The sequence below is a fragment of the Canis lupus genome, chromosome 19 (assembly GCF_048164855.1).
Source record: "Canis lupus baileyi chromosome 19, mCanLup2.hap1, whole genome shotgun sequence".
NCBI classification, from domain to species: Eukaryota; Metazoa; Chordata; class Mammalia; order Carnivora; family Canidae; genus Canis; species Canis lupus.
This window is the reverse complement of record NC_132856.1, coordinates 53,030,953-53,057,873: the sequence shown is the minus strand read 5'-3', so window position 1 is coordinate 53,057,873 and position 26,921 is coordinate 53,030,953. Positions and strand designations below refer to the sequence as shown.

General features: G+C 38.0%; 1 protein-coding gene and 1 pseudogene across 1 annotated transcript; both read right to left on the bottom strand.

Annotated features, from left to right (window-relative positions):
• Positions 1–2,686: 2,686 nt before the first annotated feature.
• LOC140611365 (olfactory receptor 7E178-like) lies at positions 2,687–5,474 on the bottom strand. The gene is given in 2 exon segments (XM_072788144.1): positions 2,687–4,570; positions 4,573–5,474. Coding segments are annotated over 2 exon segments (990 nt in total). The 5' UTR covers positions 5,234–5,474; the 3' UTR covers positions 2,687–4,241.
• A 9,254-nt stretch (positions 5,475–14,728) lies between these two features.
• On the bottom strand, positions 14,729–20,555 carry LOC140611464 (olfactory receptor 7E178-like; annotated as a pseudogene).
• Between the last annotated feature and the right edge of the window lie 6,366 nt (positions 20,556–26,921).

Below are 26,921 nucleotides of genomic sequence, written 5' to 3'. Positions count from 1 at the left end.
TGCCTGCTTAATGCTTATCACCCAATTACCCATCCCTCAACCCACGTCCCCTCCAGTAGTCCTCAGTTTGTTCCCTATAATTAAGAGTCTCTTATAGCTTGCCTCCCTCTTTGTCTTATCTTATTTTATTTTTCTTCTCTTCCCCATGTTCACCTGTTTTGTTTACTTTTGGCTAATTTGAATGACTTTAGTTCTGTTTTTTCTCTAATTGAATTACATTGGCATATTAGAAAACTATTGATTTTTACATATTTTTTGGTAACTGATACTTCACTTAAATGCTTCAGAGAGCCTCTCATAATATTACAATGAAGATGTTTGCCAGAACTGTAATCATCTCAAGGCTTGACTGGCAGAAGTCCACTTAAAAGCTCACCCATAGGGCTGTTGGTAGGATTCATGCATTTGTAGACTATTGGCCCGAGGATTCCCAGATACATGGGCCTCTTTTTTTTTTTTTATACATGGGCCTCGTAATGGGGCAGCTTGTAACATGGAAATTGGGTTCCGTCAACAGGAGCAACCAAGAGAGCAAGGGAGAGGTAGCAGGAAGAAAGCCAGATTTTTTTTCCCACTCTATTCCTGGAAGTGACTTCTCAACATTTCTTTCACATTCTCATTGTTGGAAGCAAGTCACTATGTCTATTTCACACTCAATGGGAGGGACATATGCAAGAGCAAGAAAATCAGCAGTTGGGGATCATAGGGAGCATCTCAGGCACAGTCCACCACATAAGTCTCATCCTCTACAAGAACTTTGTGCTCCAAGCACTTCAAGACTCATGTCATATCTATCTGCCTTCCAGTATAGTCCCAAATTTGTCACACAACAAAAATTCCCAGGAGACAAATTGGCAAATGGGTAGAACTTCCTCTCCATTGGGTATTTCTGCAGACCCCGCTTTACTATTTCTCAAGTAGACTCCCTGATTTCTGCTATCCCAGGAGAGCCCCTCCACCAATAAGCCAGTTTGCAGCCATTCCATGGCCAAATTTAACAAAAATCCCCAGTGGTTCTGATTTATGCTAGTTAGAAAGGAGTCAACTGGCTCCAAAGTATATTTTCTTTAGATTTCTGTGGGTTCTCAGCCCTTGAAAACATAAATAAACTATGGTTTTGGTTAATCTGCTTTTTCTAGTGGATAAACTGAGATGTGTATGGATAGTAGTATATTGTAACCTTCTAAATTCTATCTATGCATCTTTCCTGACTCAGAGATTTCTTTGCTGAGGAACATGGAGATTGGTTTGTCATTAAGTGATATGAAGAAAACTTCAATGAATATCTAATCAAATTGGGTATGGAGGGAAGGATGCTATTTACTTGTGTGTGTGTGTAAATGTATGACAGAGGGTGTTTCTAGGGGAGAACACATGGTAGATATGTAGAGATAGATATAAGAGGGAGGGATGGGGTGTTAAGGCACTTAGAATACTTAATCCATAGCAAAAATGTGGTATTAGACTGAAGTTATTTCATAGTACAGTGTATAAAGACATTAATAGGGGCGATAGGATACTAGGGTAATGGTAAAGATGAATTTACAGGACACAGAATAGGAAAACCAAAGATATTTATTTTTGTGCAATAAAATGTGATATATGCTTTATTCTTTTCCAGTTTCCAATTCCTTCTCCCACGATGAGTATCCATGATGAAAGAGCAAATGAGTAGGAGTGTACTGGAGAGGGAGGAGATGAGTATTGGAGCCTTGTAAAATATTTGGACAATAGCAAAAAATGTTATTAAACTGAAATCAACATAGTGAGTGAGGAGATGAGATATTAGAATTACTGTCAAAGATGAGTGTAGAGAACATTTACCCCATATCCAATAAGGGGTAAGTACCCAAAATACGTAAAGAATTTATACAACTGGGGATCCCTGGATGGCTCAGTAGTTTGGCACCTGCCTTCAGCCCAGGGCGTGATCCTGAAGACCCAGGATCAAGTCCCGCATCAGGCTCCCTGCGTGGAGCCTGCTTCTCCCTCTGCCTGTGTCTCTGCCTCTGTGTGTGTGTGTGTGTGTGTGTGTGTGTCTCATGAATAAATAAATAAAATCTTAAAGAAAAGAACTTATACAACTTAACACCAAAACCCCCAAAAAATTTCAACTAAAAATAGGCATTTTTCCAAATAAAACATACAGATAGCCAACAAATACATGAAAAGATGCACAACATCACTAATCTTCAGAGAAATACCAATTACCTTATGCCTGTCAGATGGCTAAAATCAAAAACATAAGAAATAACAAGTATAGTTGAGGATGTAGAGAAAATGAAATCTGGGCAGCCCAGGTGGCTCAGCCGTTTAGCACCCCCTTCGGCCCAGGGTGTGATCCTGGAGACCTGGAGCGAATCCCGTGTCGGGCTCCCTGCATGGAGCCTGCTTTGCCTTCTGCCTGTGTCTCTGCCTCTCTGCCTCTCTCTCTCTCTCTCTCTCTCAATCTCTCTCTCATTAATAAATAAATAAAATATTTTTTAAGAAAAGAAAGAAAAGAAAATGAAACTCTCATGCACCATTGGTGGGAATGCAATTTGATGCAACCACTGTGGAAAACAGTATAGAGGTTCCTCAAAAAATTAAAAATAGTATTATCATATAATCCAGTAACTCCACTGTTAGGTATTTACCCAAAGAAAATGAAAACACTAATTCAAAAAGATATTTACACTCCCGTATTTATTGCAGTATTATTTACAATAGCCAAGATATGGAAGCAACCCACGTGTCCATCGACAGATAAATGGATAAAGAAGAAAAGAAAATGTGCTATGTGTATATATGAAATGTATTATTAGTCAACCATAAAAAAAAAAACAATGAAATCTTGCCATTTGCAACAAAAGAGTTGGACCTATGGGGTATAACAATAAATTAAATAAGTCAGTCAGAGAAAAACAAATACTATATACTTTCACTCATATGTGGAATTTAAGAAACAAAACAAATGAACAAAGAAAACAGAGACAAACAAAAAAAAACAGACCTTTAAATACAGAGAACAAACTAGTGACTCCCAGAGGAGACGTGGGTAGAGGGATAGGTGAAAAAGATAAAGAGGATTAAGATTAAGGATTACTTATTTTAGAGTGCCAGCCTGGCTCAGTTGATGAAGTGTCTGCCTTTGGCTCAGGTAATGATCTTGGGGTCCTAGGATCAAGCCTTGGGTTGGGTTCCCCCTGAGCAGGAAGTCTACTTCTCCCTTTCCCTCTGCCCCTACCACCCCACTCCTCACTTATGCTCTCTCTCTTTCAAATAAATAAATAAATAAAAATTTTTAAAGAAGAGTACAGTTATCTTGATGAGCACTAAGAAATGTATAGAATTGTTGAATCATAGTATTGTACACCTAAAACTAATATAACACTGTATGTTAATTATACTTGAAAATACATACATACATGCATACCAAGTTTGAGAACTAGTAACATGCATCCTCCCACATAACCTGCATAAACCAATTGGATAGATAAGAAATATGTATGGAAAATACACAAGAATTATGGAAAAATATGAATTTAAAATATATAAAAAGAGAACTTCTCATCTTTCTGGGATGCTTGGGTCACCAATGATAAAGCACAGAGTCTCCATAGATCTAATAAGATTCAGTCAGGGGCACCTGGGTGGCTCTGTGGTTGAGCATCTGCCTTTGGCTCAGGTCATGATCCCGGGGTCCTAGGGTGGAGTCCCACATTAGGCTCCCCACAGGGAGCCTGCTTCTCCCTCTGCCTATGTCTCGGTCTCTCTCTCTGTGTCTTTCATGAATAGATAAATAAAATATTTTTTAAAGTAAGGTTCAGTCATGCAGTGACTGTCATATACAAAGGACCCCAGAATACTCCCTCAGTCCCATTTAAGACATGAAAAAAGCAATTTCCAAATGTTAAGCAAGGAAAAGGATGAAAGCCACGACAACTATAAAAATGATGTGGTGAGAGCCTTAGAATTTGCAGGTCTACATGTTTAGTTTTTTGTTTGTTTTTAAAATGTTTTGTTTATTTGAGGGGTGGGGGAAAGAGAGAGAATGAGGGGGAAGGGACAGAGGGAGATGGAGAGGAAGAAACAGGCTCCCCACTGAGCAGAGAGCCCAACTCAGGGCTCAGCCTTGGGATCGAGATCATGACTTGAGCCAAAGGCAGACGCTTAATGGATTGAGCCACCCAGGCACTCCTAGGTGTTTAGTTTTGCTGCATTCCAACCTACACCTCAAATGGATGGCAGAGGTACTGCGATTAGATTGTTTTACTGAAGAGCCTCCACATGGCCCTTTTGATGTCCCTGTTCCTCAGGCTGTAGATGAAAGGGTTCAGCATGGGGGTGACCACAGTATACACCACTGAGGCCACTGCATCCTTCCTGGGAGAAAGTGAGACAGCTGAACTAAGGTACACCCCAAGGCCTGTTCCATAAAATAAGCAAACAACTGACAGGTGGGAGCCACAGGTGGAGAAGGCTTTGTATCTCCCACCTGTGGATGGGACTCTCAGAATGGAGGAAACAATTTTATAGTAAGAGAAAAAGATCCCTGAAATAGGAAGAAAGCCAGAGATGGCACCAACAAATACATGACTATGTTATTGATAAAAGTGTCAGAACAGGCAAGGTTGAGGAGTTGAGAAGGATCACAGAAGAAATGAGAAATTTCCACATCCTTGAAGTAAGTAAGTTGTAACACAATTGAATTGTGCATCTGGGAGACCAACAGGCTGATTAAAAATGACGCCAAAACCAACAAGCCACAGAGGCGGGGGTTCATGATGATCAAGTAGTGCAGGGGGTGACAGATGGCCACAAACCGGTCATACGCCATCACAGCCAGGAGGAGACTATCCAAACATCCAAAAAGCATAAAAAAAGACATTTGAGTCAGGCAACCCACATAGGAGATGACTCTGCTCTGAGTTTGGATGTCCATGATCATCTTGGGGACTGTGGTGGAGGTGAAACCGATGTCAGCCAAGGACAGGTTGGAGAGGAGGAAGTACATGGGGATGTGGAGGTGGGAGTCAGAGCTGATGGCCAAGATGATGAGCAGATTCCCAAGCACAGTGACCAGGTACATGGACAGGAACAGCCCAAAGAGGAGGGGCTGCAGTTCTGGATCATCTGAGAGGCCCATGAGGAAGAACTCTGATACACTTGTTAGATTTTGTGGTTCTATGTAGCTTGGACACCTTTTAAAAAAGAAAAGAGGGTTGGAAAAGTGAAACAAGTAAATGAGCATCCAGCTCTGTGTCCATATTGTGTATTCAAGCAATTAACAAGTAAAATATTCACACTTGGAGCCATACATTCCAGTACATTTAGCAATAGTTCTGTGTCTCAAATCCAATTTTCTTGAACTGTTTCCTCATTGGTTTCTGTGTTATTCACCTCTCTATATACATACTTTAAAGACACAGAACTGAAGAATGTTAGAGGAGCAAGAACAGTTAGAGCTAAATGATAAATCCATGATCACCATAAAATACTCTTTTAAGAAACATGCCAAATAAGAAATATTCTTTTCCCTTTAGGTAAAAAAAAAAAAAAAAAAATCAGTCTAATTGAAGGACACTAAGCAGCCTGATTTTATTCAAATAAATGCAAGAAATTCCCTTTAGAATATTGATAAACTGTGTAATTGCTAGAACTACATCATTGACATTCTAAATTAAAACCGAATGTTTATAATCAGAAAGCTTTTTTTAATAGTTAATTATCTTTATGAGTTTTCATCATTCTCCGGTTTTCTGACATCTCTCCTCTGTAGAAATACATGCTCATTCAAATATGTGGGTTGTCTTTTTAAAGTTTTTTCAAATATAGGGGCAGCCCCGGTGGCTCAGCGGTTTAGCGACGCCTTCAACCTGAGGCTTAATCCTGGAGACCCGGGATCGGATCAGGTCCCACATTGGACTCCCTGCAGGGAGCCTGCTTCTCCCTCTGCCTGTGTCTGCCTCTCTGTGTGTCTCATGAATTAATAAAATCTTTTAAAAAAAAAGTTTTTTTCAAATATAATTGTTAACTGTGGCCTGATAGACTTCAAATTTTGTAAATACATTTTGGTTAAATGCACAAAATCATGCAGCATCGGTGACACCATAGATGGCATTTGTGCACAATGCAGCTCTGGGTCATTAAACAATAATTAACTTAAAAAAATACCTTTTTCCTATCTCTCATCTTATACAGGATTAAATACCAACCCTACACAGTCTCAGGGAAATTGACACTGGTGTTTGACACTGGTGTTTGACACTGCTCTTTGGGGTTTTGTTTTGTTTTGTTTTGGTCTCTATCTTGAAGTGGTTTGGTATTGCTGAAAGTGCTTACATGTATTTCTAATCCTAAATATTTGGAAGTTCTGGGTCCACATGAAATCCAACTCTCTTGGGACGCCTGGGTGGCTCAGCAGTTCCGCATCTGCCTTCAGCTCAGGGCATGATCCTGGAGTCCTGGGATCGAATCCCACATCAGGCTCCCTGCATGGAGCCTGCTTCTCCCTCCTCCTATGTCTCTGCCTCTCTTTCTCTGTGTCTCTCATGAATAAATAAATAAAATCCTAAAAAAAAAAAGAAAAGAAATCTAACTCTCTTATTTATAATCAAGGAATTTAGGATCATATAAAGCCCCCCAAACCAGGTCTGAAATCTAGCCTTCTTATGCTTCCTTAACTTTAATCTTTACTGAAACAAAAATTCTCCTTAATTAATTCCTTTTAAAATTAATTCCCCTTAATAGTCGGGGTTTTTGTTTGTTTGTCTGTTTGTCTTTTTTTGTTTGTTCATTTCTTTAGTTTCTTAAGTTCCACATATGAGTGAAATCATATGGTGTTTGTCTTTCTTTGACTTCTTTTGCTTAGCATAATACCCTCTAGGTCCATCCATGTTGTTGAAAATAAATAAATAAATACATAAATAATAAAATAAATTCTCCTTATATACAATTTTTTTAAGATTTTATTTTTAAGCAATCTCCACACCCAACTGAATCCACAACCCCAAGATCAAGAGTCCCACGCTCCAACGACTGAACCAGCAAGGCACTCCTAAATACAATTATTTTTAAATCAATTCCCTGAAGACAACTCTGCTATTCATTTCTCCTGATAGGTCACACTATGATTTAATTTAGAGAAAAATGCAAAAGGGAAAAGTACAAAGACTAACATAACAAGTACATGGGGAGTTTCCACATTGGTAAAATGGAGCTAATGATTGAACTTACCTTATTGGGTTGTTTGAAGAAATTAAGCATAAAGAAACATAAAGTGGTCAGCCCCGTAGTTCTCAACCCCGTTGATTATTATACTTACCCATTAATACTGCAAAATGTACTAATGTCCTGTCCACTGCCTAGAGCTAATTAAATAATAATCTCTACATGCATGATTTTTAGTGGTACTAATGTACACCCAGGGTCAAGAACAATGCCTTAAAATATTGCCAGGCACTTAGAATATGTACAAAGAATATTGCCTATTATTGCTATAATGAATACCTAATAGCTGTATATTTTTTAGAGATTTAATTTATTTATTCATGAGAGACACAGAGAAAGAGAGGCAGAGATATAGGTAGAGAGAGAAGCAGGCTCCATGCAGGGAGCCCGATGTGGGACTAGATCCCAGGACTCCAGGATCACGCCCTGGGCTGAAGGCAGGTGTTCAACCACTGAGCCACCCAGGCATCCCACCCAATAGCTAAATTAAAAATATAGCCATTTACTAATGTTTTCTTCCAAACTCATATTTTATAGAGATCTGAAATATCACTGATAAAATTTTAGCTTTCTTTAAATCCCTGCATGATCTTATTGCCCTGCACACTTGTTCCCCAAAGCAACCACAATTATTAATTAGGTGAGTATATTTTCTTTCAGTGTTTCCATAACATTATTATTTATTTATAATCTACAAAACCTTACAAAATATTTTCTTAAAGATTTACCTAAATAGTATATTACTACACATAATGCATCTAAAGTGTTCCTGTTTACTACAACACTGCGTTTAAATCTAGATATAACACTTTTCGTGATATATAGTATTAACTATATACTATGAGTTAATGAGGAATTAACTTTATTTTGTTTATCAATTCCTTATTTCAACAACCCTATGAAAATCCTTTTACCTTTCTGCATATCATGCAAATGAGAATTTCTATATGACATCTGCATGGAGGATGGTTGTTAATATCAACCTTCCATCACAAGGTTGTTTGTGTTGTAAAAATCAGTGCAAGTTCAATTTCACCATTTATTTCCTACATCTGTTTTCCCAGTAGAAAAATTAGTTGCTATCAGCTATATGCTATTATTAAAGTATAGAATCAGAAATATTTCTCAGGTATCTAATAATCATCATTCTGTGATACCTTCACATAAAAATTCATATTTTACATAGGGGATATTTCCATATCTCAGATTTTCAAACTGGGCTGTAAAGTGCATTACTACTCATAGGAGATCCTATAATTCACCATATTACTGCCATAAGTGTTCCTGAAAACCAGTAGTCCAACGCCCTAATTCACGGAATACATGTAAATCCCTCAACTTGTCTGTGTTGGTATCCCTTCTCTGGAAATTGAAAGGTTAACAGCCATCTCCAGAGATGTGTGGCATCTAAAGGAAGTGGAACTTAATAAATATCTAGTCATTGTTTTGTAACCAGAATTTGAATCATTATTGTAATTGTGGGTTTATGGATGAAATGCAATCCTAAGAAAGCTTTAATAACCTTTCATTGGATTGTATGGGAGAGAATCTGAAGGCTCTCTCGTCTCAGGGCTCTAGAAATCCTAAAATATATCTAAGACCACACAGTAAAATTTATCTTCTCCTTCTCATTTTTCATACTTACAAAAATCACTGTGATAGTTTTCAATAACTGAATGTTGTAAATGCTATTAAATAGAAAATAATAGAGGAGAAAGGAGTGCCTGGTGGCTTAGTTGCTTGTGTCAAATTCTTGATCCCAGGCTCAGGTCTTGGTCTTAGAGTTGTGAGTTCAAGCCTTATGTTGGGCAACACATTGGGTGTGGAGCCTACTTGAAAAAATAGATCCTATTGAATGACATAGATACAAACAAGTGCTATTTTATCTTATTTCTTGTTCTATGAGACATCCCTAAAATGGATGAAGGCACGGGCAGGAAAGCACCAGTGTGTGCAAGCCATATTAACTATTCTTTGTTCTTGTGACTCAAAGAAGGGTCTATTCAACATTTCACATATTTGGGAGTTTTATTGTTATTGTTGCCTACTCTGTGCCAAAGATGATATATGCTCTGAGGAATCAGAAATGAATTTGATTCAGTCATTTCCTTCCAAGCACCCAGTATTTAATTTGTACACGGATAAAAATTAAATTTTTGTCAGATATCCATTGAAAACCAAATGATCAGATCACAGGACACTTTGGTTGAAAGGTATAAAGATCGGTATTAAAAAAAATAAAAATAAAGATCGGTATTAACAATATTAATCAATATCATCAATAATAATACTTAAATTTTTGCCTTTCCCATATGCATCCATCACATATTTAACCACATTGGTAGTATTCATATCTATTTAGTCCTTACTCAGTGGAGTGGTATCAACTAGGGGTCAATTCAGATGATAATTCTGAGGCTCAGATATACTAAGAACTTGCTCCAGGTCACTAGATAATAAGTAGAGAAGATAGGACTTAAAATTATATTGTGGATCTGAGGCACATGCAGTTAACTTCTTTACTCTTAAAATTCAGAAATTTTAAAACAGAGATCCATAGATCTTAAGCAATAGCACATGTATTGTACATGTTTTAATATTTTCTAGTTTCCTGAGTGTGGATGGAACCTGAGACATTGACATTGTGTCTCCGTTTGAAATGGAGGAACTTATAAGAATGGAGAAGGAAGTAGACATCTGAGGCAAAATGCAGGAGCAGAGGCATGCAAGAGAAATCTACTATAAACTGTCATGAGCCGGCTCTTTCTATGATCTCTGCCAGCCAATCTTCAGCCGTCCTTCTTATAGTTGAGGCACCAATGGCTCTTTACTCTGGTTTACTAGTAACCTCCAAAGAGAAGAGCACAGTGAGTGGAGAATGTATGGGTGGAATGACCAGAGAAGTTAAATGCTTGGTTGCATTGGCAAGAGGAGAATACTGGCCAGGTGCTCTGTGTCTGGAGTCAGACTGTTTGATTCAAACCTGGTTTCATCCCATTCCATCCCATGACCTGGGACAAGTTACACTAACAGGCTATAATCCTCTCCCCATCCATAAAAGAACAATAATGTGTACATATACATTTTAGGGGTGACTAGGCAGGAGAAAAGAAACAGTCTACATAAAGTACTTATTTCAGAGCCTGACACTTGGGAATCCTTAATAAAGGTTCATGGTATCATGTATATGGTCATCTAGCATCATTCCCCTGCTCCTCTTCATCATCACTTTCATGACCATTTTGGAATGCTTATGGGATTGCTTAGAGGGACTTAATTCCTGCTCTGGTGAGGGAGGTTCCTACAGGAGCTAAAACCAATGAGGGAGGAAAGCAGAACTCTGAATGACAATTCTCAGATTTCCACCAGAACCAAGAATATAAACATCACAGGCCTCAGAGCTGAAACTGCATATTGGTGCCCTTCCATCTGGCTACTCCAACTGTCATGCTTATCCTGATGATGAAGAAATAATGCTCCCCCCATTGTTCCTGTATCCTGTATCTCCAATATCACTCACTGGACTGTGCTGCCTCTGTGCTGGGGTATGACAAGGGAATGACGATCCATCATCCTTCTTATGCCTGTGAATGATGAAGGCTCAGGCTCTGTTCTCAGGATCTGCAGGAAGACAGGTATGCACCCCGTGATGCATACAATGACTCTGAGAAGAGAAGACACAACATACAGATCCGATTGTGCTGGGACTGGCCAACTGAAAGTTTGCAGGGCACAGGCCGATTATTTACAGTTGTGTGGGCTTGAAAGCTCAATGCACAGAGCTCATAATTACCCAAATTGATCCGGGTTCTCCCAATCTCTGAGGGCTTGTTAATATTAATGGGCCAGGATCATAGGAAAAGTAAATGTCCTTTGTTGGGTCTGAGGTCTTCCACTTCTCAGGAGGAACAGCACTTGTACTCCCTCTGACTTTCAAGTTTCATACATCTTAATTAAAAAAAAACCTCAGACTTAATTTTTAAATTAACAGACAAAAGCGTGTGAGTTTATCAGTCATCAAACGCATTCAAATGACTGGACAATTTAGGGAGAATTAGGACTTTCATATCAAGATTCTGGTAGTATCTCCATTCTCTCAGTTAATGTTTTTGGCTCTAAGAACACTTAACACAACCTCTACCCTTTTAACAAATTTGCAAGTGTTGATTTTAGGTACAATACTGTATATCTCTAGAGCTATTGTTGATTTTAGGTACAATACTGTATATCTCTAGAGCTTATTCATCTTGCTTGACTGAAACTCTATGCCCTTTGATTAGGAACTCTCCATTTCCCCCTCCTGCCACCATTCTGTTCTGACTCTATGAATTTGACTATTTTAGATACATAAATGAAATCGTGCAGTATTTATCATTCTGTGCTTGGCTTGTTTCACTTAGCATAATATCCTTAAGGTTCACCTGTGTTGCTTCAAATGACAGAATTTCCTGCTTTCTTCAGGCTGAATAGTATATATAGCATATATACTATTGCATATATATAATATATTATTATATTGAAATATTAAATAACATTATATATTTATTTATTATATTATATAGTATATAATAGTATACTATTGTATATACATGATTTGCATTTCTTTGATGAATAGTGATATTGAACACCTTTTCATATACTTGTTAGCTATTTGTATATCTCCCTTGGAGAAATGTCTAATAAAATCCTTAACCCGGTTTTTAAATCAACTTGTTAGTTGTTTGTTTGTTTACCATTAAGTTGTAGGAGTTCCTTATATATTTTGGAGATGAACCAATGATCAGACATAGGGTTTGCAAATGTTTTCTCCCATTCCATAGGTTGCCTTTTCACTGATAAGGAATCTGAAGAGCACTGATTTGTCACAAGTCTTAAATTGTTCCTGAGATTGGATGGAATTGTGTCTTTAAATCCCATGCCCTTTCTATTATCTGTGATGCCACTCTTCTATCAAGGATATTAGCACCACTCCTAGATAGTTACTGTATAGCAACTGTGGACCTTCCTGGCACACTTCTGTCCAGGCTTTCCCCTCCATGCATAATGTTAATCGATTAGTTGCACTCATTCATATTTTGAAGTTTGATGAGGAAAAAGAAACTGTCACCTGTGGAGAGAATGTTAAATGAGATATCAAAAGCAATATTACTATATTAGTCAGGATTCTCTAGAGAAACAGACCTAACAGGAAATGTGTATATTTATATAGAGATTTAAGAAATTGGTTCACATGATTATGGAGGCTTGCTAAGTCTAAATTTTGCAGGGTAGGCAAGAAACACAGGAAGAATTGCAATTCAAGTTCAAAGACAGTCTGCTGGTGGGATTTCTGCTTCCTCCAGGAGGTCAGTCTTTGTTCTTAACTGATTGGATAAGGCTCACCTACATTATACAGGATAATCTACTTTATTCAAAGTCCACTGATCTAAAAGTTAAACTAAGCCAAAAAATACTTTTGCAGAAACATCCAGAATAAAGTTCAATCAAATATCTGGGCACTATGGCTCAGCTAAGTTGACACATAAAATTAACCATCATAATTACCTTGGCCAATTGCAAGCATTTTTGCCAATCATTTAGGTTTTCAGAAATAGAGACACACCCTATATATTGTTCCAGAGTAGATCAGACCCAAAGTGTTTCATTTCAATTCATAAAAACCAAGAAATCAAAATGATAATTTTGTCATTTTTATTGGGATGTATCTTTTCATTGGCCAATATGGCTTTCTCCTCAGTAAAGGAATACCCTTTTCCATTATTGAAGTTCCTGATCAGTAATGATGGTAGATGATTTAACTTAGTGGCCAAAGGTCAAATATATTAAACTATCTATGAGGCAGGTTTTCAGAGAGCCCCAGATTATTGTCTCACAAACTGTAGGCGACATCTCTAAAGGAAGTATCCTTTACTATGTCGTATATAGTGGACACAGAGCAGAGCCCAAAGACAGATATGCCAAGACAAGACACAGGGAGGGATGGTTTTAAAGTGAAGCCCTAAAGATATTTTTACTAGTGAAAGGAAAGAGTTTTGCTGAGGTAAAGTATAAAAAGGTGAGTTTGGATTTATCCCAAAGATACAGATGCAGTGAAACGCTGGAACACCTGCACCCCGATGTTTCTAGCAGCAATGTCCACAATAGCCAAACTGTGGAAGGAGCCTCAGTGTCCATCAAAAGATGAATGGATAAAGAAGATGTGGTATATGTATACAATGGAATATTCCTCAGCCATTAGAAACGACCAATACCCACCATTTGCTTCGGCATGGATGGACCTGGAGGGTATTATGCTGAGTGATATATGTCAGTTGGAGAAAGACAAACATTATATGGTCTCATTCATTTGGGGAATATAAAAATTAGTGAAAAGGGATAAAGGGAAAGGAGAGAAAATGAGTGAAAATATCAGTGAGGGTGACAAAACATGAGAGACACCTAACTCTGGGAAATGAACAAGGGGTAGTAAAAGGGGAGGTGGGTGGGGGGGTGGGGTGACTGGGTGATGGGCACTGAGGGGGGCACTTGGCAGGATGAGCACTGGGTGTTATGCTATATGTTGGCAAATTGAACTCCAATACAAAAAAATTTTAAAGGTGAGTTTGGAGCAAGGTGACAGTATCTTATTAACCAGGACAAATGACTGGTTGTATGGCATGGAAGAATGTATGTAAACAAATATCAGGAATTTTAGGAAAGTCACATTGCCTATTACTAGTGTTAACTTTTTTATATCATCCTTTGATGAGCTCAGATCATTTTAAGAACTTCAGCATCTGCTCATGAGCAGTTAAAGACCCAAACATACTGTTATCTCTGAACAAAACATGTAATTAGATCAGTAGTTCCCAACCTTGCTTATACATGAGTACCAAGTGGGATAATTTTTAAGCCCCCATGCTAAGGCTATACTTCAGTCCAATTAAATCATAATCTGTGGTGAGAAGCAGTTACCAATATTTTTAGTGTCCTAGGTGACTCCAATTTGAAGCCAAATCTGAAGACCAGTTACATGCATCCTTACCTATAACATGCGTAAACAGATGTAAAGAACACAAAAATTGTGTGAATGATAGACATGAATTTTGGAAAGTTTTGAGAATTTTTTTACAATTTTACAATTGGATTGTAATTATTAAAACCAACAACAACAACAAAAAAGGGTGTGTATTGCTTCAGAATGCCTGGGTCATAGATGAGGAATAAAGAAAGCTCTATAGCTATAATATGATTCAATCATGCAGTGATTGTAATGTAGATAGGATGCCTCCCTCAATCACAACTCCCTCAATCCCATTTAAAATGTATCAAAAAATCAATATTCAGATATGAAGGATTCAATCCCTCAATCCCATTTAAAATGTATCAAAATAATCAATATTCAGATATGAAGGATTGAAAGGCATAAGAATCACAAACATTATGGGACCAATTAGACAGAATTTCCAGTTCCAAGTGTTTGGATTTACTGACTTTTCCAATTCACACAGTGAATAAAAGGGGACAGGTATTGAGATTAGGCTGTTCTTAGGTACCTCTGCATGGCTCTCTTGGTTGCTTTGTTCCTCAGACTATAAAGGAAGGGATTAAGCATGTGGGTGACCACGGTATACACTGCCGAGATCACCTCACCTTTCTTGGCAGAATATGGGATAGCCAACCTGAGGTACACTCCAAGACCTGTTCCAAAAACAAGCAAACAACTGACAGGCAAGAGCCACAAGTAGGAAGAGGTTCGTACTTCCCACCTATGGATGTGACTCTCAGGATGGAGGAAATAATTTGAACGTAAGAGAAAAGGATTCTTGAGAGTAGAACACCACCAAAAATGGCACCAATAAAATAAAACTGGCAGGGATTTCCAAGGAGGCAAGGTCGAGTTGCTGAGAAGGGCCATGAAAGAGATGAGGTATTTCTGCATCTATGAAGAAGGTAAGCTGTGACATCAAACTGTGCAGCTAGGAGTCCAAAATACTGATGGAAAAAAAAAGACACCAAAACCAGCCCGACACAGAGGTGGAGATTCATGATCACCAGGTAGTGCAAGGGGTGACAGGTGGCTACAAACTGGTCATAGGCCTTTGCAGTCTCTAGATTGTCCAAACATCCAAAGAGAATAAAAATAGACATCTGAGCCCACACAGGAGATGATTCTGTGAGTTTGGATGTCCGACATCATCTTCGGGACAGTGGTGGATATGAAACAGATGTCAATCAAGGACAGATTGTAGAAGTATATGGGGGTGTACAGATGGCAGTCAGAGCTGACAGCCAGGATGATTAGCAGGTTCCCGAGCATGGTGACCAGGTACATGGATAGGAACAGCCCAAGGTGGAGGGACTGCAGTTCTGAATCATCTAGAAGCCCAGGAGGAGGGATTCTGAGACAAGTGTTAGATTTTTTAATCCCTGAGGCTAAGACACCTCCTAGGAAAGAAGAGTATCTTGGAATAAATAAAACAAGTAAACAGGCAGTGGGCACTGTTCCACTGTCCCCCCCCCTTTTTATTTCTTCATTATGACTCATTTTTTTATCAGGTTAAAAATTTCCAATATTTTTTCTGTTTTACCACCTTAACTACAATATTTTACCAAATCTTCGTTTTTAAGTTTTTTCCTTTTTCACTTTCATATTTCTACAATTATATGTCTTAGATATATATTTCACTTCTGGACTCCCTTCAACGTATTCAATTTAATTTTGGTAGATATATGAGATATGGGTATTTGTTATTTGTTTTTTCTGTCTCATTTTGTTTTACAATGGTGGAAGTTAGTACCTTCTAACACACAACCAAAATACACCCAGAACCAAGTGGAACACTGTGTTGGTTCATTCTGTGAGATTATATTCTCTTTTCCTTCCCATTCTGCCCTCCTCTTTTATCTTGCTTATGTTTCTGTGGTCAATGTTGGGTCTTTATATCAGTATTGCTGGTTTATATAAATTTGGGATTGAGCATCTTCTACATACAGAACAAAATACACTCAGAACCAAGAGGATCATCCTCTAGGACCCCTCAGGGAGACTACATTCTCTCTACACTATCACTTCCTCACCACCACCATCCCCCCTTTTTTCTCTTTTCTTTTTTTTCTTCTTTGTTTTTGGTTTTGGTTTTTTATATTTACTACTTTGTTTTAAAATTTTTCACTTTAGTGGTCCTTTGTTTTATTTTATTCTGTTCTTTTTCCTTTATTTTCTGGTCTCTGACCTCTTCGGAATCATCTAGGGTGTATTTTACTTAGGTCGTGGTTGATATTTTTGACTCAGCTCACTCATACAGCCACTCTGCACTGGACAAAATGACTAGAAAGAAGAATTCACCACAAAAGAAAGAACCGGAAGCAATACTCTCTGCCACAGAGTTAAAGAATTTGGATTTATTTATTTTTTTATTTTTTTATTTTTTTTAAGAATTTGGATTTAAATACGATGTCAGAAATTCAATTCAGAAGTACAATTATAAAGCTACGCATGGCTCTGGAAAAAAGCGTAAAGGACTCTAGAGACTTTGTCACTGCAGAATTGAGATCTAATGAGGCCGAAATTAAAAATAGTTTAACTAAAATGCAATCCAAATTTGATACTCTAACTACTAGGGTTAATGAGGTGGAAGAGAGAGTGAGTGACTTAGAAGACAAGTTGATGGAAAGGAAGGAAGCTAAGGAAAAAAGAGAAAAACAAGAGCCCACGAAGAAAGGCTTAAAAATTTTTTTAAAGATTTTATTTATTTATTCATGATAGACATAGACATAGAGAGAGAGAGAGAGAGAGAGAGAGAGTGAGGTGCAGAGACACAGGCAGAGGGAGAAGCCGGCTCCATGCCGGTAGCCTGACATGGGACTCGATCCCGGGACCCCAGGATCCCGCCCTGGGTCAAAGGCAGGCGCCAAACCGCTGAGCCACCCAGGGATCCCAAGGCTTAAAAAATTTTTAATGTGAACATTCAGTAATATTTTCTTCAGAATTTTTAATTTATAGAGATTTGAAATATTACCAATAAAATTTCATTTTTCTTGCTTACTCCTTCATGATCTCATTTCCCTGCATACTTATCCCACAAAGGCAACCTCTGTTATGAATTTGACAGAGTATTTTCCTGCCGATGTTTCCATGGTGTTAGGATTGATTTTGTATCCATAAACAGTCTTCCCGAAAACATAGCTGAAAAGTACCATACTAGATATGTCCCTGGAATATTCTCATTAAAACTTTAAGCCTTTCTGTGAAGTACATATATCTAGATCAAATACTTTAGTGATGCATAGTAGTGCCAGAGGAATAGTTCATTTATTTTCCAATTCCTTATTATGACAATTCTAATTATTGAAATGGAGGACTTGAGTTCTTTAGTCACTTGAATCAGATTTACTTTTGTAAGTGACACTTTTCTGTTACCTGGATAGATTTTGTACCCACTATATTCTAGCCTGTAATTTGTATCAACTTACCATCTGCTGTCATTAAAAAAAGTGTTCATAATGCCAAAAAATTTTTTTACTTCTCCATATCACACAACTGAGAATATCTATAAAATATATATATGGGGGATCCCTGGGTGGCTCGAGATTTGGTGCCTGCCTTTGGCCCAGGGCGCGATCCTGGTGTCCCGGGATTGAGTCCCACATCGGGCTCCCGGCATGGAGCCTGCTTCTCCCTCCTCCTGTGTCTCTGCCTCTCTCTCTCTCTCTCTCTCTATGTCTATCATAAATAAATAAATCTTTAAAAAATATATATATGTATTGTATATGTATGAAGTATAATTGCATTGTACAAATCAGTGCACACTTTACTATTAGTTGCTCAGGTTTTTACTGATATATATATATATATCAACTGTATATATATATACATATCGACCTCAGGACCTCAGGATCATGACCTAAGTGGAAGGCAGATGCTCAAACACTGAGCCACCTAGGTGCCCCCTAAGGGACTATTTAATGTTTAATAGAGATTTTTTTGTTGCCTACTCTGTACCAAAGATTGCATAGGCTCTGAGAAATCAGAAATGAGTGAGATTCAGTATTCCCCTCCACTCAGTATTTATGTGTGTAAGGACAAAATGTCCCATCAGAGATTCAGGGAAATCCGTACCTTCAGAGCATGGGGTATTTTAATCAAATAGTATGAAACCAGATTATTAATAATATCTGAAATCTATTTTGCCCTTTCTATACATATTCATCACATATATAGTTTCCACTATACTGTTTAATCCTTGCAACCAGAATGAACAAGAGGACAGTTTAAGGACCAAAGCCAAGGGATCCCTGGGTGGCGCAGCGGTTCGGCGGCTGCCTTTGGCCCAGGGCGCGATCCTGGAGACCCGGGATCGAATCCCACGTCGGGCTCCCGGTGCATGGAGCCTGCTTCTCCCTCTGCCTGTGTCTCTGCCTCTCTCTCTCTCTGTGACTATCATAAATAAATAAAAATTAAAAAAAAAAGACTGAAAAAAAAAAAAAGGACCAAAGACAAGAGACAAGAGACTGTCCATCTGACAGTCTATTACTATAGTCTAGCCCATGCAAGGGGTGCCCATTACTCCCCGCTGTGGTCTACTGGAAAGCTCCAAAGGGAAAAGTACAGTGAACAGAGGGATTCCTCCCGAAGTGACCTGGCAGGTAAAATGAGAGACTGGGTTGGTAGGAGAGAATAATAGCTAGGTGTCCTGGGTCTGGAGTCTGGATGTGAGGATTCAAATCTGAATTCATACTCACTTTACCCTATAGCTTAATACAAGTTATATTTAAATGCTGTGCTCTCGTTCATCTGTAAAATGACGATAAAGTGCATTCCTCTTCCTTGGGAGGTGGTTATGCAGATGAAATGAAACAAGCTACACAGAACACTTAGCTCAGCCTGCCATGTAGGAAGCCAATGAAGGTTAATGATATCATGCTTAATCGTCTTCATCCTCATCACTCCATAGAGCATTCAGGGGACAGGTCAGAGAGACTAGTTTCCTGCCATTGTGGAACTAGAACCAGTGTGGGAGGAAAGCAGACATCTGAATGAAAGTTCTTGGACTCTCTCTAGAACCAAGAACATAAACTTTGTAGTGCTTGGAGCGAAAACTTTGCATGTTGGTGCCCTACCATCTGCCCAACCCAAATGCCCTGCTTGTCCTGACAATAATGAAACAATGCTCCCCTAGTCCCTCCTCCATCCACTGTCTCCCATGGCTCTCTCTGGCTGCACCGTGACTTTGCTGATGCTGACCAAGGAGGAAGTGTGCTGCCTGTCACCTGCCTGGTGAGCCATAATGGCTGAGGCTCTGTCCTCAGGACTGGCAGGCAGACTCAGGCCTCCTGATGGAGAGTACTACTCTGGGAGGAGGCATTGGTATGAAGCCCACTAGACAGAGACTGGCAGTCTGAAAGGCTGGAGACACAGGCTGATTATGGTACTGTGGCCTTGAGAGCCGGATGTAGAAGTCTCCAAGACTGAAAATTTCACAGTCTTGGAGAACCATCAGAGGAAATAGTGTCCTTGGTCCAGCTCAACGACTTGAGTTGTTGAGCCCACCTCTTCCCAGAAAGAAGTTCATTTAGACCCCTCTAGGCACATACCCACAAGGAAGGCTCTTTCTGTAAAGATTATTTCCACTTTAAAAACTCTATTGCGAGACTCCTAACTCTGGGAAATGAACAAGGGGTGGTAGAAAGGGAGGTGGGGGAGGTGGGGGAGACTGGGTGACGGGCACTGAGGGGGGCACTTGATGGGACAAGCACTGGGTGTTACACTATATGTTGGCAAATTGAACACCAATAAAAAATTAAAAAATTAAAAAACCCTCTATTGCAATTTTGATTTATTGAAATAGCATTGATGATGAAATAATATCAGGAATATTGGCATCCTAATTAACATTTCCCATGCTAGAACTGGAAAATATCTCCATATTTGTACATTTATATGTCTTGTCTGCAAGGACAGCTTCAAACTTTTCTAGTCCATCTAGGGACGCCTGGGTGGCTCAGTAGTTGAGCATCTCTCTCTGGCCGAGGGCCTGATCCTGGAGTTCCAGGATCAAGTCCCACATCAGGTTCCCTGCATGGAGCCTGCTTTTCCCTCTGCCTATGTCTCTGCCTCTTTATTTTCTGTCTCTCATGAATAATAAATAAATATCTTTAAAAAGTCCTTCTAATTCCTTATGACTTTACTCCTTGATAACTTTGTTAATTTGGATGACACCATTGGTTTTATCTGTTGCTAATTGATTTCTATTGCCATATTAGAAAACAATTAGGTTGTATACTTCCATTATCTACCACTCTTCTTTATTGAGAGCTTCTCATTTTTCTTGAGAATTATTTCATATGAAATTACTCGTCATTGTGAAGAGTAAACACACTGCAGTTGTAAAGTGTTTCAAATAGTGCCTGACATAATCATTCAATAAATCTTTTGGTCAAGTCAAGCTATCAATATCTATATAATGCTCACAACGTGCCCTATGTTTTCAAAGACAAAGCAATCTTGGTCTTTCATACTTTATTGATGGAGTTTTCTCCTTCCCTGTAATTCCTTCCATAACATAGGGAACTCATATGATATGCATGGTTGAGAAGATACTTGGTGCTTGCCTAAAAGATGACAAGTGATGGTTACACTAGTATACTGTTCACAGCCCCTATCCAACTCTAGTAGTTCCCCATTCAACCATACCCAATCCTGCCTGTCCTGACTCTTCAGAATTCTTTGGTCCCTGGAGGCAGTAGTGTGTAGTATTAAAAAGCCTGGGTTCTGGACTTAGTTCCACCACATAATATGTAACTTAGGGAAATTACTTGAGTTCATTTGTGACTCTATTTCACCATGTGTATTATGTTGATAAGTATCTGCTTCATAAAATTCTTGTGATCAAATAAGTTAACACATTTAAGTTAAAACAGTGAATGACAGAAAAGCTCATTATGTTAAATATATATATATATATATATTTTTTTTTTTTTACCTCCTTTCTTTTCATAAAATCAAGCCAGTCCCCTTCTTTTCAAATCATCTCTGAATCAAATCTTCATCTTCTACAGTCTAAAAATTTGGGGCAGTGAAGTGTTTCTGATCCCACAGAAAGGATGTGATCCCTGTCCCCACTCCAGCCACTCTAATAGCACCTCCAATATACATCTGATGGTACTGAATGGCTTTGATTTATGGTCAATGTTGATAATATACCTGCCTTAGACTAAATACAAAATCGTGTTTCTTGTTTGTCTATTTTTAACACCTTAGAGATTTTTAAAAATGTATTAGCCTTAAAATATATTTTATAATTGATGAAACTAACAGAAAAGCAACTATTAGTAAACTGAATCCAGAACTGTATAAAAGGAATTACACACCATGACTAGAGATGTATTACAGATGTGCAAAGCAGGTCCATTATCTGAAAATCAGTGTGATCCGCCATCTCAAAATGCTATGATCATAACAATTGATGCAGAAAAGGCATTTGACAAAATCCAAAACCTACACTTACGACTTTTTTTTAACTCTGCAAACTAGGAAAAGGGGAACTTGATGAAAAGCACAAGAAAACCCACTGTTAACATCTTAGCAATAAATAAAAAGGACACAACTTCACACAACCTGGATGGATCTCAAGGGGATTATGCTGAGCGTAAAAAAAAAAAATGGTATCTCCAGGTTACATAATATATGGCTTCATTTACATAACATTTTTTAAAAAAATTATACAGATGGAGAACATATTGGTAATTGTTGGGGCTAAGTACGGAGAGGTTTGGGTCTGAATACAAAGTAGCTTAAAAGAGTTCTTTTGTGCTGATGAAACAATTCTGTATCTTGATTGTGTGGTAGGTCCATTCACCTACATGTGCTCAAACTGCAAAGAAACACACACACACATATGCATCTCAAACTGGCAAAATCTGAATAAGCTCTTGGATTTCCACTGGGTAAAACTGGGTGATGGGTACATGGAATTTCCTCATACATATTTTTTCACAGGTTACTGTGAATCTATAACTATTTCATAAAAAAGAATTTACAGGGACGCCTGGGTGGCTCAGCGGTTAAGCGGCTGCCTTTGGCTAAGAGCATGATCCTGGGGCCCTGGATGGAGTCCTCCATCGGACTCCTTAGGGGAAGCCTGCTTCTCCCTCTGCCTATGTCTCTGCCTCTCTCTCTCTCTCTCTCTGTCTCTCATGAATATATACATAAAATCTTTTAAAAAAAAATTTACACGCACACACACACACAACTCAGGACCAGAAAGCTTAAGTGACTTTTCTAAAGTCATAGAGGTAGAGCTGAAAAGTGAATACCATCTAGTGTCTTGACTACCAATCCAGTTTTCTTTCCACTTCATCAAGGAATCCCCATGACCTTAACATAATAGAGAGATAAACAATATTCTTCTGAATTATCTCAAGCACATTGTTACTGACAATGCTAACGGTAGAAAGTTCTGATTGGGTAGGTTTATAAGCAGACTGGCATATCAGAAAAGAGGCACTGATAGAAGTATCTATCTCAAATAGCTAGAATTAAGTGAAACCCAAATATAATAGAAGGGAATAACACGAGAAATTAAAGAATCAGAAAGAATAAAGTTGGTTCTTTAAAAAAATTAATATATCTAAATCCCTAACAGGATGAAGAAAAAGGAAGAGAACATATATATCACCAATATCAGAAATGAAAAGGGGATATATTACAGTTTTCAAACATTGAAAAGGAATCATAGGATATTATGAACAAAATTTATGCCAACACATTTGAAAAGTTCTGGAATAGACAAATACAATTCAGCAAAAGTAACACAAAAACAAATAAAAAACCTGAATAACCTTTGTCTGTTTATATTTGGTGTAATGCACCAGTTAAACTATCTTACAAAAGCTTTCTGTGAAGAAAACACAAAAGACAGATTCATGGGTGAATTGTTCTAAACATATATGGACTAACTGGTTCAAATTTTATATAAAATCTTTCAGAATAGTTTACAACTCCTTTTATGAGCTAATATAAACCTGATACAAAACACAGACAAGTATATTAAAAGAAATTATAGGACAAAACTCTATTTAACAGACACAGAAATAATTTTTAAGTAGCATATTGAATCTAGCAAAATGAAAAGGCCAATAAGCCAATATATACCATGTCCAAATGTGGTTTATTCCAGGAATACACGTTGTTTTACTATCTGAAAATCAAGGAATGTAGCAATTTACATTAATAAACTGAAAGGTTTTTTTCTTTTTTTTTTTTTAAGACCATGATACATGCAGAGAAGGCACTGGATAAAATATTCACTCACAATTAAAAAAAAACTTGGCAAATTGGGAATAAAACAATTCTCTTCATTATTAAAAGTAATCCATGAAAAACTTACAGCTATTATTAGACTTATGAAATAGGGAATATTTTCCCCTAAAATCAGGAACAAGGCAAAGATGTTCATAATCATTTCTATTCAACACTGTAAAGCAATGAGGCAAAAAATATATATATAAGATAAAGTTCAGAAATCAAGTAAGTCTTTCTTTTGTTATTGACAGGATTGTACATAGAAAATCCAAAATAATCCACAAACTATTTGAATAATAATTCAAGTAATAATAAATTAATTTATAAATGTCACTGGAGAAAAAGATCAATGTACAAAAAGAAAATTGCAATTTGTGCTAGCTGAAAATAAAAAAGGAAATAAATAAAAATACTTACAAAGCAAAACATACCACATACCTAGAAATAAATTAAAGATATTCAAGACCTCTACTATTAAACTACAAAACACTGTTAAGACAAATTAAAAACAACGTAGGTAAATGGATGATTATGTTTAATTCAATATTATAAAGATGCCAATTTCATTCAGTTTACCACATCAAGTCAATGCCATTCCAAGCATACTCTCAGCATACTTATGAAAATCAGTAAGGAAATTCTAAAAATAATATAGAAACAAATGAGGAGTAGAGAAGGCAAGACAATTTTAAAGAATAAAAAAGTTCTAAGTCTACCAGATTTCCAAATGTACTGCAAAACAGCATAAAAGTTGAGAAGCCATCTCTAGCAATCTAAAAAAAGATATGTTAACAGACGGCACTTAACCTTTCTGAAGGGATTTCTAGAACTACTTAGCCCCTGCTGTGTTAGCAGACTTCAGTTTCCTCCTATTGCTAAGACCCTAGTAAGCACAACATGCTAGCTGACAATATTTCCTCTATTCCCATTATATCCACTTGCCCACAGCTGCCACCTTCCCTCTCTGTACACATCACAATGGTCAGGACTCTGGTTCAGTTGGTGCAAACTCTACTTTGGTTTCTGGATGAGCACAGGAGCCAGTCCTAAACAATTCAGAGCATTACATTCCTCTGGCCACAGTGATTGGCTAACTATTGTCAAGTAAGACAATCAGATTCTATTATAATGATCATATTGGAGTTGCTCCAAAAGACCACCGCTCTTTTCTCTCTGAGACTTCAATCTAAAAAGAAAGCAGCCTGGATCTTCTGGGACCCACAGTAGAGAGAAACAGCCTGCCAGGAATAATTGCTAATACAAGGCGATGCACAGCCAAGACACAGACACAGAACTCACCCAGATAATAGCTTTTTAGCCTCAGGATCCCAGCCATCTCTGAAGCTAGTTATGCCCAAGGACTTCTCAATAATCAAACCAATAAATTCCCTTTATAGCTTACAAAAAATGAGAAGAGTAAAAAGACAAGCCAGTGAAAGGTTAAAGGTATCTGCAATGTATGTATATATAATATACACAAGCTATATATATATATATATATATGATATATAACACATGGTTTTATATATGTATGTGTACATAACTAGACATAGAGATACACATACATACAATTAAGGACAAGTAACTAGAAGGAAACCCTTCAAATAAAAAAGGAACCAAAAATGGGTGCCCTCATAAAAGATATCCAAATAGCCAATAAGCACATAAAAAAAAAATATTTACCATCATTACATATCAGGAAACTGAAAAGTAAAACCAAAGCAGGATAGTACCATGTCCTCTACTGTAGGGCTAAGATTAGAAAGGGCTGGTCAGCTATGTGGAACAATTAGAATTTTCATGCATTGCTTTTAGGATGAGCTTTTAGTCCATCTTTTTGAAAAACTGGAATACTCAAAACTAAAGCTAAAGTCTACCCTATGAGTCAGTGATCTCATTCCTAAATACAAAACATATACCAAGAGAAATAAGTGTAAGTCAGCAGAAAAGAGCAATTAAAAGGCAAGCTAGGGATCCCTGGGTGGCGCAGCGGTTTGGCGCCTGCCTTTGGCTCGGGGCACGATCCTGGAGGCCTGGGATCGAGTCCCACGTCGGGCTCCCTGCATGGAGCCTGCTTCTCCCTCTGCCTGTGTATCTGCCTCTCTGTCTCTCTCTGTGTAACTATCATGAATAAATAAATAAAATCTTTAAAAAAAAAAATAAATAAAAGGCAAGCTAGACATCATGCTGAGAAAAGAAGCCAAGCACATAATTGTACATATTGTACTTGAGCACTTAGATAAAGATCAAGAGGATCAAGAAGCAAACCTAATGAACTGAATAAAAGTCAAGATTGTGGTTTCCTCAGTGGAGCACTATTGAGAAAATATAAATAAACTTCCTGGAATCCTAGAAATGTTGTTTAACAGAGTGTGTATGTATGTAAGTGAAATTTCATCAAGCTATATGCCTAAGATCAGCACACTTCGTGCACATTAGTGTACATTAGTGCACATTAGTGAAAGCGGCATAGGTCTACTTTCAGAAATGATGGGGAAACATAACAGAAGGGAAAAGTGCAGCTAGATCTATCTGAAGAAGCACAAACCAAGTAACTTTCATCTTTCCCAAATAAAAAAAGCAGAAAAATCTGTTTGAAGGTATCAAATATAAATCTTCCTCCACTGAAATAGGACACCCTGTCTGATGTTTACCTCCCTTATACCTAATTTTCTTTACTGTCCACAACCCTTCTTGCTGGAGATCCCAATGGACTTGCATAGATGTCTCCTTGAGCAAAGTGGTGTGATGGGATTGTACTATGCAGATAACAATCCTACTCCAAACTTGGGCCACCTCTATACAGTCAGTTGATGTGCCAGGGACTATAATATCAGCAAAATGACAATGCTGGACCCTGCCAGAAAATCTTTTTTTTTAAAGATTATTTATTAATTTATTCATGAGAGACACCCAGAGAGAAAGAGAGAGAGAGGAGGGCAGAGACATAGGCAGAGAGAGAAGCAGGCTCCATGCAGGGAACCTGATGTGGGACTTGATCCCAGTGCTCCAGGATCATGCCCTGGGCTGAAGGCAGGCGCCAAACCATTGAGCCACCCAGGGATTCCCCAAGAACTTGCCAGAAAACCTAAGAAACTGTGTAGGACCATGATGGAGGAATTGATGGAGAGGTCTAGGGAGCTGCTGGCTCTGAGGTTAGTAGGCAGGACACACAAAAGCTTGTCTTCGAAAGTAGGCAGGACACACAAAAGCTTTCACTCATGTAAAAGCATTTACTGCTCTGTTTCAAGCTAGTATTGATTAGTAGGTCCTAACATCAGGAAAATGAGCAGGAAACTGAAGCCCACCATGCACCCCTATGCCTCTTTCTCCATATTATGGCCCCACTAAACAAAAAGTAATAGCTCTTCCATCTGCCTTCCAATTCTCATGCAAAGGCTCTTCTAGACAATTCTAACCTGGA